General features: G+C 40.8%; 1 protein-coding gene across 1 annotated transcript in view; it reads right to left on the bottom strand.

The window, feature by feature from the left end:
- Positions 1 to 819: 819 nt before the first annotated feature.
- Positions 820 to 14531, bottom strand: part of NBEA (neurobeachin) — a 685485-nt gene continuing 671773 nt past the window's right edge. Inside the window, exons 54-57 of the mRNA XM_077752635.1 lie at positions 8398 to 8499; positions 5843 to 6039; positions 4908 to 5059; positions 820 to 2650 (exon numbers count right to left, since the gene is read on the bottom strand). Of these exons, the coding sequence (XP_077608761.1) occupies positions 2560 to 2650; positions 4908 to 5059; positions 5843 to 6039; positions 8398 to 8499 (542 nt within the window). The 3' untranslated portion in view covers positions 820 to 2559. The remainder of the gene's footprint in view (positions 2651 to 4907; positions 5060 to 5842; positions 6040 to 8397; positions 8500 to 14531) is intronic.

Genomic DNA, 14531 nt, shown 5'->3' with positions numbered 1-14531 from the left:
GGGGGGGGGGGGGGGGGGCGGGAAGGCTCCGGCTGGAGACCCAGATACAGGTCAGGAGGTTCTGGGGGACAGTTCAGGTGACAGTTCCGGAAGTGGGGAGTTGGTTTAAAGGGTCGTTGGTAGCCAGCCTGCGGGAGCGACTGACGGGCTGCCCCGAGGCTGGTTTGAGCGAGCCTGCGGGCTTGTGATGACTGACAGATGTCTGGCTTGGGGACAGAGCGGGGAGTGACAGGAGCCAGTCTTTCTCAGGCTGCTGTTGGTTGTCCTTTTGGTCTTGAGTTTGTAGGGTGAGGCTTACTTGCAGTTCCCTCACCTCCTGGGCCTGTTGCCTGCGCCGAACTGGCGTGGAGTGACTGACGGGGGCCCCTGAGCGTCACCCCTGCCGCCCGCCCTCCGGGCAGTGGCGCCCCTCCTCCAGGGTGCTCACTCCCTGCCTGGGTCATGCCTGGACCAATTCTGTTCGCACAAAAACAGCCTTCTTTGTTAACATTCATGTAACGGGAATATTCTTCACCGTCACCTGCATTTAGTTCCCTTTAAGTCAAATAAAAAATAACCCTAAAAGTGGATTATGTGGAAGAAAACAACAGGGCTGTTTCCCTCTGGTCACCCGTTGCCCCAAATCCCTGCCAGATGGTCAAGCAGAGCAGCTCACGTGTCAGCAAATTACAGACCCTCATTAGGACCGTATCTCATGTTTTTAGATGCCGTGGGCCCTTATACGAGGTGACGTTGATTCCTTAAACTTGTATGACCACACAATGAATGCATGTTAGTGAGGTGTCCAATGAAATGTGAAACGATCAGTGAATTCTTTGCATATTTTATTTTTCTTTTTTTTGATTTCCAACTCACACACATCTGGCATATTTTACATCTTTGCAATAAAACATGGTTACAATAGCTTAAGGAATTTATATATCCAAAATATTTCACCATGATCTCAAGATGAAATGAACTTGTCTTCCAGATGTTCGGTATCCTCCCAATTCTAAGCTACAAACTCAAGATATTGCTTACAGCCTGGTGATGAATAACTTAATCATTACGCCGATTCCCCAGAATGTCAGAATCTCATAAATACAAACAACAATGAAGAAGGAATTCAGTGCTAAAACTTACTAATACAAGGTGGATGACAAATAAGTAATCACATCAATAAATAATGATATGTTCTGGTGCAAAGTGCCAATACAAAGAACCCATTATCTTGTTTTATCTTTTTAAATAAATGACTGCAAGTGAGTGTAAATTCTGAGAAAATCACATTCCTGTAACATGCCTCATAGCCCTACCGACACAATATGTACATCTATGACGATACAGTCACCAAATATACAAAGAAGAAACATGAATAAAGTGTATATACCCCTGGGTGTATAACTTGATCAGTACAATGTATGGAAAATCATTTGATACTCATCATTTTATATCAGAAAAGATGAAGTGCCTTAGGCTAAGAATGTGGCTTTAGGTGAGAATTTCACAAGAACCTAAAAGGATAACCTCAGTTATTGTTATAATAAAGTCTGGCTTGTTATTAAAGAAACTAAGCTATTCGAGAACCAAAGAGAAAAAAAAAATCCAAAAATAGTTAGCATCAGATTCTCCTCCCTAATGTGCACACGCTAAGCCAGCAGGATGAGTCTGGAAAGAGATGTCCAGGAGTTGGGAAGTCATTACTATGGAACTAACGGGCGTGACTCCTATTTATACAAGAAAAACCAAGACCTCATCCCTAAGCCCCCTTTCTGCTGTGTCTTCAAATTATGAAGGGTAGGGCTGAATTTTCTTTGTATAAAGTAGCAAAAGTGGCAAATAATGGCTTAGTATCCAAATGCTTTATGAGCAAATTTCACTTAGAAGGGATGAATTTAGATTAAAAAGTGCAAACCATATTTTGGTGAAAATGTCAAAAATTACTGATTGAGCCCAAATTCAACCCTTTCGCACAAGCTGTGTCCTTGGACAGATCTTTCTGGGTCATAGTCTGAATGCACCTGCTCCATCGAGACATCAGGATTAAAGAACATGCAAGTTGTAACTCCACAATAAAATTAAGAAACGTTTTGTTCTTTATACAAGGTTTTACTTTTACAAAAGTATCCCTTTAAATAAGATGCATCTGATGTACAAAGTATCAAACGTGTTTTTTTTTTTTCTCAGCTTGAAAAGAGGCTGGAAATGGGATGCAGGTTAGGTTCGAAGCTTAAACTTTGTAACAACTGGACACAAGGTTCCTCAGAATTGTCAAAAGTCTCTTGTGACCCGTCCTACTACCTTTTCTCAATAAACAACAATATATGAAATAATTACCAAAACATCTCCTAATTCATATAATTTACATGATATAAGCTTGCTTGGTAGCAGCTGGTGTTCGGTCGTGAAAAAACACACAAAGTAAAATGGCTGCTGACTACAATGTACAGCTATTGCTGGGTGTGATGGATGTACAAACGGAGGTCGATGTAGACGAGTTTATTTCCACCAGAGATATTGCCTTTCCATGCAGCACTTGTGCTCTCAGCTTTAACTTGGCTTTTGGTTCTTCATTTGTCTTCAGTATCTGTTCTGATGCTCATAATGCCACCGGTTAAAATCTATATTAAAAGCTACGATGCTACCAGAAGCCATGCCAGTGATCAGAGTCCTGGGAAAGCAGAGACATTAGTTAAGAGCGATACAAAATCACTGATGCATTGCTGCGTTACACTAGATGGTACCATGGTCTCTAAGTTCACCAAGTCTCAGTTTGGTGTTCATTGGGACAGTGTTATAATTTATTCTTGGTTCTCCCGAGAGAAGCCGAAGAAATCCTGCTCATACCTGAACTGCCAGACCGAGCACTGCTTAGCTTTAGATCAGACAGCTCATCAGATAGACGGCGTTGGGTGTGCACCCTCGGTATGTGTATATGGCTTACATGCATGCGTTGCTCTTCTAAATACCAGGGACATTATAAAATGCAAAAATAACTGAAACTGGGGATGAAATTAAAATAGAAACTTGATTAGTATCTTTCCTCACTCCTTTCTGGAGACCCCTGGCATTGCTGGGACTTTGCAGGTGCTCCACCTACCCTCTCTCTCAATGCCCAGTGAAAAAGCCTTACTTGCCGTCGTTACCCTTCAAGGAAAAGTCGATCCCTTCCTTCTTCTATTATGTTGTCCCTGCTTCCCTCAGATACAATTATTATGACTCTTTGGGCCGGTAGGGGTCGGTAATCCTAGCGCTTGGTAGCGCTTAATCTATGATGGTGGTAGCAAGTGTTTGCAACATGAATACATGAATGAGTAAGGATGTCAGGGAGAAAGAACATATAAACGACTTAACACAATTTCAAATACCTTATTTCAAATACTTTAGAAACACTCATGTAAACACACATAGTTACACAATAAAGCATTCCATTTACTCATGAATATGGACGGCAGCATTTTGGAATTCTCTAATAATCACCTGCTTAAATTTGCTTTAAAAATGGGCTGGCTGCAGATCAAATATCGCCTTCCCAAACTAAATTAAATTACGTTGCTTTTCCTAATGACCTCAGTACCATTTTACCAGATTGTGTAATGCTTTCTTAAACTTGTTATATAAGCCTTAATATTTATAACATTTTGAAACCAATATTTTTATAAAGAATATAAAAAAGTTGGCTGGTAAGCTTTTCTTGTTTCTGCTAAATATACAGCAAAAAAAGAAGAGAGAGAGAGAGAAATTACATACCACATTAAGACTGTAGAGTTTAAAAATATTTAAATCTAGAATATTCCAAATATTCTTTTCACTTTATAATAAACCCCAAGGTGAATTTTAGAAAACAATAAAATCCTGTTGCCAACTGAGAAACCATGGAAACCAAATTAATCAATTCTCATACCAATTATTTTCAAAAAGAAGATTGTATGTTTTAGGGAAATACATAAAATATATTAAAATAACATAAATGAGAAATAAGTGAATAAGAAAATGGAGGTGGGGAGTGTTTCAGTAACAGCTGAGTGTTTTGTATCTTTTATTTTATTTTTATTTATTTATTATTATTTTAAATTTATTTTTATATTTTTTAATGTTTATTATCTTTTAGAGAGAGAAAGAACATGAGGAGGGGAGGGGCAGAGAGAGAGAAACACAGAATCTGAAGCAGACTCCAGGCTCTGAGCTGCCAGCACGGAGCCTGATGCGGGGCTCGAACCCACACATGACCTAAGCCAAAGCCAGACGCTTAACTGACTGAGCCACCCAGGTGCCCCTGTTATTATTTTTTAAATGTTTATTTATTTTGAGAGAGAGAGAGAGAGAGAGAGAACCAAGTTCACGACCAGGAGAGGGCAAAGAGGGAGGTAGAGAGATTCCCGAGCAGGCTCTGGCTCAGTGTGAATTCATGAGCCGAAATCAAGAGTCGGATGCCTAACTGACAGGCATCCTGCTTTGTATCTTTTAAAACAGAGGCCAGCTCTGGTCCACACTGGGCATTCTGCTGGAAACTACTAGCTCCAAGTATGCCTCAAGCTGAAACATACCTCTGCTGAAACACCTACGTCTCTGCTTCCCAGAATGAAAGCCGGGGGGGGCCTGAGGCTAAGTGAGGATCTTAGAACAGAGATGTTAGTAGGAATAATTTTGTTTTGGGCAGTGTCCGGACGTGCCTGTTCTTCCTCTGACCCATTTCTTCCTTTCTTCCCTGCCCCACCCCCTCTTATTTTCTTCCTCTGTTTTCTTCTTCTTACCAGAGCCCTTTCTTATAGCATTTACTGCCCTCCTCACGTTATTCTTTTCTGTGCTAGCCTTTCTTCCATCTGGGTGCTGGAGTCTTATTCACAGCACATATCACCCTTGGTAGAAGGTACAGAGCTTTCAATGACAGTTCTCAAGTGATAACATTTCTCCTTACTGTGGCTCACCTCTGGTCATGGGATAAGTCCATTGCTCTAATGCCAGCATCACATCCAGGGTAAATGTACAGCTGCTTGAAGTCACAGGCTTGCCAGACCTCCACCACACCATTGTCCCCTCCGGTCACCAGGTTCTGGCCATCGCTACTCAGGAGAATGGCCTTTCGAAAAGGCAGAAAAGCAACCATTTCTCTCAGATTTTCCCAGATGGCCAATGGTCATTACTGAAAAGCACTCAATACAGTTCCGTCATAATCATTTTCTACTTTTAGCCATTTGTCCGTCCAAGTTTTCTAAAGTGCAGTCTGCAGAATTTCCAATGTGGAATTCATCAGAGTTCTTACATAAACAAAGGATCTTATTAAAACCAATTAAGGTTACAAAATAACAGAAGTCCCAAGGAGAATATTATCAATCTCATCCAGGAAGAACTTGAGAATTAAGTAACATGATGTTTTCTTAAGTCCTGAATATTAATAATGTCAAGACTTTCAGAACAAATGGCAGAAGCATATTTCAAAACGGCTTTTAATAACGATAAACCAACAATTACAATTCACTCATGAGTGAAGGGCAATCTGGTACACATACTTTTGGTGTAGGGTTCTAAACGTAAGATTCTTTGACAACGGACTCACTTTTAATGTCTGGGGTGTAGCAATGCTTATAAAGGAGCTGAAGAAAAATTTCCTTAAGGATCTGACCCCTCATCAAACAAAAGCTATCATCTCTAAAACCAAATTCATGGAGTTAACTATTTGGGACTAAATGAACTCGGGGTTTGCTGGAAGCACCACTCTACATGAATTTACCTGCTTTTAAAACCACCACACATCTATTTATCTGGATACCAAAGACACTCTATTATGAGTCACTTAATGTGAGATATAGGTCTTCAGTCTCATGGCTTCAGTCCCTGGTCAGCACTGAACACACAGACCTACCCGTGTTGAATCGTTGATCTCCATCTGAGCCAAAAGTTTCCCATTAATGCTGAAATTGCTGAATCGCCCTCGTTCATAGTATATGATACAGTGGCCCTCACTAGAGACGGAAATCAGGCGCGGGAACAAGCAGTTTTCTGGTCCTTCAAGGGCTCGCAACAAATCTCCAGTGATGGTGTGGACAAGACAGGGACCCTCTGCAGAAGGAGGAAGGAGATCAACGGCCAGAGTCATTCATAATGACAAGTCACCTAGGAGTCTGACAAACTCACAAACCCTACGTGGGTACCTAATCAGACTTGTGGAAAGAGGCAGAAAAGGAAAGAGGTATGCTGGCGGGGGCACCCACTGATGCTATATTTAAACACAAGAAATATAGGGAGCTCTTAACACACATAGTTCTCAACTTGTTACCTAGGGAAATACCGGGTCCTTTTCTACATCAGATAATATTCAAAAAGACAGATACACGTCGTAGATAATGTGAGATAAAATCCTGTAGGTCCCAAAGTTTTCTCGTAATGTGTTTTTAGAAATGTTTCTTCCAAGTTTAGAATTATCCACACGGCTGCTGATTTTCTTTAGTTTCATCAAGACTTTAACATTGTACCACATAAATACATTCCGATCAAATAATGAGTTTCACCTTTTGTACAATCACACATAAAATGGAAAAGGCAAAGGTAATTAAAGTGATTCCGACTGTAAAAACGTGTTTTGTCTTTAAATACGAATCGTGAAGCAAGAGAATAAAAGTAGTATGGGGACTGACTTATTGTGCTCCAATTGTTTGTTTTTTTCTTCCTCCTGGTAGAAATTGTGTTGATAAGATAAACATTTCATTAGTCAAGTTCATAAAAATAACTGGCTAACATAGTTTGGTATTACCTGTCTCGTAATTTAAAAAAAAACACAAAAAGACAAAGACAGTTAATGAATTATATATTTTTTAAAATATTTTTTAATGTTTTGTTTATTTCTGAGAGAGAGAGAGAGAGAGGAAGGGAGAGAGAGACCGCGTGAGCAGGGGAGGGTCAGACAGAGAGGGAGACACAGAATCCGAAGACAAGCTACAGGCTCTGAGCTGTCAGCACAGACCCCAATGTGGGGCTCGAGCCCACGAACCGTGAGATCATGACCTAAGCTGCAGTCAGACGCTTAACCGACTGAACCACCCAGGCGCCCCATGAATTATATTTTTCAACTGACTCCAGTAGGTGCATAATTTATAAAAACAAGTGGCATTTGTAAAGCTATACCTAAATTAAAAAAATTTTTTTTGGTCTTTATTTATTTTTGAGAGAGAGAGAGAGAGAGCGAGCAAGCACAAGCAGGAGAGGGAGACACAAAATCTGAAGCAGGCTCCAGGCTCTGAGCTGCCAGCACAGAGCCTGACGCAGGGCTTGAACCCACAAACAGCGAGATCATGACCTGAGCTAAAGTTGGATGCTCAATCGACTGAGCCACCCAGGCGCCCCTCTAAATTTTTACTAAAGTGATAGATGTGCATGATTGAAAAGCTAGAAAATTAGAAAGAAAAAGAAAATAGCAATCACCTCTACTATTACCCATCACTTATAGAAATTAATGTTTTTTTTTTTCTATACCATGTGTCTGTATTTTCCTTTTGTTCCCCTTTTCACTTTACAGGATAAGATAATATCACACTTTATCATTACTCTTTTTTTAATTAAAAAGACATTTATTGGAAATATCCTATGTGTCCATAGGGTTATTTATTCTTAGATATGAAAGTGAAAAACACTGTTGCTACCTGCAGACAGTACGTCTATTCTCCATAAAGCAGCCAGGATAAGTTCCTGAACACCAAACATGATCATCCTTGCTTAAAATCCTCCAGCGGCTTCCCACTACACTCAAAATAAAAGAAATCTCACAAGTTCTCGTGCCGCTGGCCCTCCAGCCTGCCGGCCTTCTCTCCCTAACTCTGCCGAGATAGCATCCACGCAGCCCATCTGGCCTTTTTGAAGTTTCTCCTAAGCATCAGGCTCCTTCCTGCCCCAGAGCCTCCTGCGGTGAACTGGTGTCTGATCCAGAATTAGAATCCAAGTTTCCTGACTTTTCTTGAAACAATGCTTCTTTCACCAAAAGTCAGCCCCCCAAGTAATCATGTTTCCTTTCACATCAGCCTCTATGCAGTCCCAGGTCTTATGAAGGAAGGGGTGTCTGGAGGGAGGTGGGTCCAAGGCCATGTCTGATAAGCAACCTGACTTCTCTCCGGGCCCCCACAGCATCATGAATATCTTCTCCCATCTTTTACAGGTTATTTTTAAGGGCTGCATCATAAGGAGGTGTTGCAGTTGAATTTACCAATGTTCTGGCTAGAATGCTGGTGACCACAAAACACTTTTATATATGTTTTATATTAGAACTAGTAAGTATTAATAATAAAACCAAATAGTTGCAAAGAACCTAGGATTACATTGTCTGTACAGGGCAATGTCTATTTCCTAAAAGAAATAAATCATAAATCATGGTCAATGAGAAAACAGTATAGTTTTTAAAGGTTTAAAATGAAAGAAACACCTTCTGACCTTTAGCACCACTGATAACAAGTCCAAGTTCTGCACAGACAGAAACACAGACAACTTCATGGTCATGACCTGTGAGGACAGCTCTTGGGGCGGGATAGTCACCTGCAAGGAAACAGGAGCAGTGAGTTACTACAGATCAACAACGGAAATGAGGAGCTACATCACTACATCAAACATTTAAAATAATAATCATTAACATCTATGAAGGGCATTTACCACCTGTGTAACCAGGAGCTAGTGCTTTAACCTCTCTGTGCTTTCCTCATCTGTAAGCTACTACTACTATAAACCTACTACATGCGTTGTTCAGATGACTGACTAAATTAACAAACGTGATGGGCTTACCACATTATGACAGTGGATTCTTTAATTCCTATTGTTAGGAAACAGACACCAAGTCTGCCAAGGTATTTATATGCATTATCTTATTTAGTCACGGCAATATTTATAGAAGATAGGTACACTCAGTATACCTATTTTATGGCTAGAAATCCAAGGCTTTGCAAGGTTATTCAATCTGCACAAGTTCATACAGCTAGTAAGTGCTGGAACTGAACCCAGAGCTGTCTAGTTTTGAAACCCATGCTTTTACTCATTTAAAAATATTCCCTAAAATCGCCAACAAAGCAGGCGGAGGTGCTGTGAATTCGATGTGAGAGGAAAGTAGTGAAGGAAAATAGAGATGATCGTCTTAAGTTTCCTCTTGCCTTAATAAAGTCAAACCCAACTAAAAAGTCCAGCTGCAGTATGTGCCATAAGCGTTTTCAATGCTAAGTGCTTTCACAAATATTAAATAAATGACTTTGAAGTGATAGGCTTTCTTCTAAGCAGACTTGGAGTTGGGAGTATAAAGAGGAGGTTATAAAGCATAACCTGAAACTCTTGAGAACTCATCAAACAACCATGACCTTCACCAGGAAGACAGAGACACAGCATGAGCAGGGGAGGGACAGAGCAGAAAAGGAGGGAGACACAGAATCTGAAGCAGGCTCCAGGCTCTCAGCTGTCAGCACAGAGCCTGATGTGGGCTCGAACCCGCGAACCACGAGATCATGACGAAGATCATGAGACGAAGTCGGACGCTCGATGGAATGAGCCACCCAGGTGCCCCTGTGATCTTTTTTAAAATGGCGCTTGAGTTCCTTGCATGCTGGCCTGTTTTTCTCTGTGAATCCTATTCTGGATGGTGTGCCCCCTTCCCCCTTCTGCCCAGTTCTTGAGAGCCACCTGTGCTTTGGGGTTGACACTGCTCTGAGAGCTGTCTCTGGGCTGCCATGTCTGGCCTTCCCTGTTGGGGGTGCGGGATGGGGGCAGTGAATGTTCAAGGCCTGGTAATTGTGCCTGCCTCCAAAAGCCCCTTGTTTCGCACTGATGTGGCCCGCAGCACTGAGCAGCTACACCGGCTCTCTAAGTCTATGCCCCAGTGTGGCTGGAGGGAAGGGAAGAATAGGTCTGGGAAAATTCTGGGAGGACAAGGCAGAACTAAGACACAATGCCCTTCCCTCTGCTTTGCCAATACCTCCTCCTTCAGACCTACCCATCTCCTGTCTCTCCAGGAATTGCTGTTTTATGCGGGCTTCTCAGATCCATCAGTTTTCATTTTGCTTTTGAGGCATCTCTTTGGTGGAGTATGGGGGGGGATGGTAGCCCCAGTGAGTGTGTCACCTTAGTCTAAGGTTACGTATATTGCTATGATGTGTTTCAATATTGGCAAAGTATCCATTTATATTTGTCAGCAGTCCCAGATTTGTCTGAAACAGATCTGTAAAATTATGCTCCAAAGATGCCCTGAGTGCCCTGGTAAAATGAGAATTAGTACTTTCTGTGTAATATCACCCTTAATTTTTCTTTTTTAAAAATGTTTATTTNCTCTACACTTAGTGGAGTTCAATCCCATGACCCTGGGATCATGATCTGAGCTGAAATCAAGAACCGGAAGCTCAACCGACTAAGCCACCCAGGCGCCCCCCACCTTTAATTTTTCTAAGTGATTATTTTATCTTGGGGAGACTTGTCAAATGAAAAATCCTGAACTTACTATGCTTAATAAAATTTACATGAAGAATTTTCTAAACTTTTCCCTTATATGCTATCGAAGAAAAAGTAAAAGGCAATCTAGTTCTCTTGCAGGGAATTGAAAAACATGTATAAAACTATTCCTTATGTATATATTTTCAATTAGGAAATAAAGTTTTCAAAGGCTCGCATCTGATTTAGAAAGTAAAAGAAATTTTTTTTCATGACAATCTCCCCAGATCATTTGAATAAAGTATGGAACTTAACTATTAGGGGATATTATTTAGGGCTTAGGAAAGCCTTATTTCCCTATTTAAGCCAGAGAAAAGTAAAGAAAATGTTATGCAGGGCGTTTTGAATTGAGAAACCTGCAACGGGGGTGGGGGGCAGGGGGGAGAAAGCATATTTTCCTGCCAGGGACATTTCACTGTCAGGGACAGATGTCACACACCCCAACAATCATTCAAAATCTTGGGAATATTCTGTCACTGTCACATCACAATTGATGGATGTAGCTGGGGGTTAAAGGGCCCCGTGCACAGGGAGGCGCAGGTGAGCCCCCCCTCCCAGGACCACAGCGCCATCGACCTCATCCCCCTTCATTCCCTCTAACAGAAAAGCTCTGCATGTGACGGAATTACTGCGGATCATGAAGAAAAAACATGCCCGATTTTGAGATTGCTTGTAGGCAAGCATTTGGAAACTCTGAATACAAAAGGCTTATTATAAACAGATACTATCTCATTTTTAAGCAAAAGTCATTTCAATATTTTACAAAATGGATGATGAAAACAGTACAAAGATATTAGATGCTGTCATTCACATGGAACTGACTAGGAGAGCTTTTTCAGTGAGATGCTCTCTGCTTTCACAGACATGATCAAAGTAAAGATACTCATGGTTCTTATTATTTTAAGCCTTATTTGTGGGGCGACTAATACGCAGGGGGAAGTTTTGGTCCTTCTGAATTAAGAGCTAAACAAAAACAGCAGAGTTTCTACAATCTATGATCCTCAGCACAGTTCTGCTGGAGTCAAAGACGAACGTCTTGATGATATATGATCTGATTTTATCTGTAACATTCGTTAGGTCATTGCAAAAGGTATTTTCATTCATGTTTATGCCTACATAAAATAGGAAGACTTGAAATCCCAGAATACGTATTTTAATCACTACCTGATTTCAAGGTTTATTAAAAAAAAAACTCTTAGACAATTGTCAGGGCAGCTCAGAACTGTGTCTGTGAGGACACGGTCCCTCATGGAGACTGCGTCCTCACAGCCTCTTGCAGAAGTCTGGCTCAAGTACCAAAAATGCCTGAGCCCACATTTTCCACAGGCCAAAGGGTGACCCACATAAAAACATCCCCTGGGTTGGAAAACATCCCATGATGTGGTTTTATTACAGACTCACAGAGTACTCACTGAAAAACAAAAGACAGCCATGTGCCTACTTATTCATTCAGTCTAAGTTCTTCTCCTGCAGACATGATGCAGACCACTTCTGAGCCCTGCTGTGGCAGGGCAAATCTCTTCCCTCTAAGTCCTGAACTTGGATCCAGGCCATTACTCTCCTGCCATTACCTTCCCCAAATAGTCAACAGTATAATCCAAGGGAGTAGCGCTTTGCATAATGGCCAGAGACACCCCCGCTGCCTCCTGGTGCAGATCTGAAGCTCTCTGATCAAGAGATCGTATTAGTTACTCGTGTGTGTGTGTGTGTGTGTGTGTGTGTTATTATTATTATTCTTGCTTTAGATCCAAGCCAAAGAGCCTCACAGCCTCAGTTCCATAAAGGGAAAGGGAAGGCAGAGACCAAGTGGCAGTCAGTCCCCTTCTTAGTCATGAACCCTACAAAGGTGTCCCAATGTTAGGCTAAGGGGATGGGAGGCTGAGAAAAGGATGTTACGCTACAGACATCAGTTTTGAAAGTCCTAGGAGTTAGGTATTATTCACATATAACTCTNAATATCTTTGGACTGTTCTTTGTGCACGCTTTCATCAGGGACAATACCATTGGTTGGTGGTGGCCATGGAGCGGGGCACCAGCATAGCCATATTAAAAGCAGGCTGGATGTGAACAAAGAGCGGGATATGATCTGGCAGATGTTTAGTGACAGGTTGTGGCTGGCGGGAGGGTCAGTGTCCAGAGCTGAGGCTCACACAATAGGAGCCCAGGGAAGGGATGTGTGCACAGCTGGAGTCTCCTTTTCAATGGGCTTCTCATTTCAGAGTCTGCATAAAGCTTACATATGAGTTAAAAGACTTGTTTTTCAAAGGTGGAATCGAAAAGGCATAATAACATCTTACGTATATTACTCAGTGAATATTCGTAGATGGGATTTGAAAAGATGAACAGTAAATTCTCTTCCAAAGTTTCCTACTGCAGTGATTTTAACAATGTCATAGGTATGTACCGACAAACTCTCTACAAAGCACCTTATATATGGTATAAACATTAAAACCCACAGACTTTGAAAGCAAACTGGATTTTGAGCTCAGGTCTCCGTGTATTTTAAATGTCTGTCGAAGAGACACCAATGTTGACTTGCCCCTCTCGTGACTATCTTGTTGGAAGGTATGGCACGTAATGAGAAATGTCAAGTCCCAAGATCAATGAAATTTTGGGCTCCAGGGAGTCAACAGGAATAGCATTGATCCTTTTAAAGAACACCAGTCAGAGATGGGTTGTAATATATTGCAAAGAGGGGCTCGGGGGGATAAGCGGCCAAGTCCAAGATACCTACCTGACAAAAAATTCAATCAGCTTTTAGCACAAATTGCCTGCTCTGCTCTCCTTTCTTTCATGCAGTAGGCTGCTTCCAATTAGAGTGCGCAAATTAATTTTTATCACTTCCAAATTAGTTTCAGAATTTGTGCAAAAGAGTGTTTCAGATGAAAGCATCTGTCCCTCACATGTCTGCAATTCTCTTATCTGGTCAAGGACCTATTCAAATATCCGAGAAAATTTTCTATGTTCAAAGTCACAAGTTTGAAAGAGTAACGCTAGGTATTAGTATTATAAAATATATTAATAAAACAACCGCAATTCAACAGTAACCTACGCCATGTAGCGTCTGCTTATTTCTTTTATGGTCTGAAACCCTTTGTAATAATCTGTGTACAAATTTTCCTGGTCTTTGTGGCAAATTCATTAAAACTATAAAAATAATTAGGAAAAGACGATTTATGAAATGTCTGAATTTGTCACAATAATATATTTGACACAATGAGACCATAAAACTCTTTCTGCACCTACCTAAGGAATCCACAAACATTAGAAATATTTTCTCTGTGGTAGTAACAGAGCTACCCATTAAAAAAGAATAATAACAATGCAAAGGAGACATAACTATATTAGAGAGCCACCTGAATTAATCTTGAGAAAGTGAGTAAATGAATCCTATCATTTTATGTTGTGTCGAATATAAATCTGATTCGGCCTCTGACGTACAAAGCAATTCAATGTCCTTACCAAGACCCATCTCAGGATTCTAACAGCTACTGGGATATTACGTTTCACACTAGGAACTTCCCCCTTCAAGTCTAGGTTAATGTATACAACCCTCAAAACCTAGGGGCATTGTGTCACACACTTTAATATGAATTTAGACATAACTAGCTTTTTCATCTTGAGTAGCAATGCATGATAAGATAGAAAACACATACAGCCTGATTCTCTGACCTGTGAATTGGTAGCTGGAATAGATTAAACAGGGACAGAAAAAAAAAAAAGTCTTTTCCTTTCATGTTGTGAGTTTTCTGATGGCAAAGACTATGTGTATGTCAACACCCATGGCTGATCCCTGATGTGACTGTCAATTCAGGGCGTGTGGAGGCTGCCTTTAAAAAAGTGGATTGACCAATATATGCGGTCTCTCTGGTTGCGCATATATGTTCCGCCAAGTCGGCTGTTTTAACAGATTAGGTGAGTCATAAATCAGTCAGGTCAATCAAATATAAAATATGACTAATTATTAATATTTTTTGCTATTATAATTATTCATATGGTAAAAAGCTGATTCCAGCTTTTACATAATTATCAATTTGTCCCCAAGATGTAAGACTAAACATTTTGTAGTACGAGACCAAACATTACCCGATAGCAATTTATGATCC

Source organism: Crocuta crocuta, unplaced genomic scaffold (assembly GCF_008692635.1).
Source record: "Crocuta crocuta isolate KB4526 unplaced genomic scaffold, BGI_CrCroc_1.0 scaffold190, whole genome shotgun sequence".
In the NCBI taxonomy this organism is placed as follows: Eukaryota; Metazoa; Chordata; class Mammalia; order Carnivora; family Hyaenidae; genus Crocuta; species Crocuta crocuta.
Note: the sequence above shows the minus strand (reverse complement) of the source record. Positions and strands in the feature narration are given on the sequence as shown.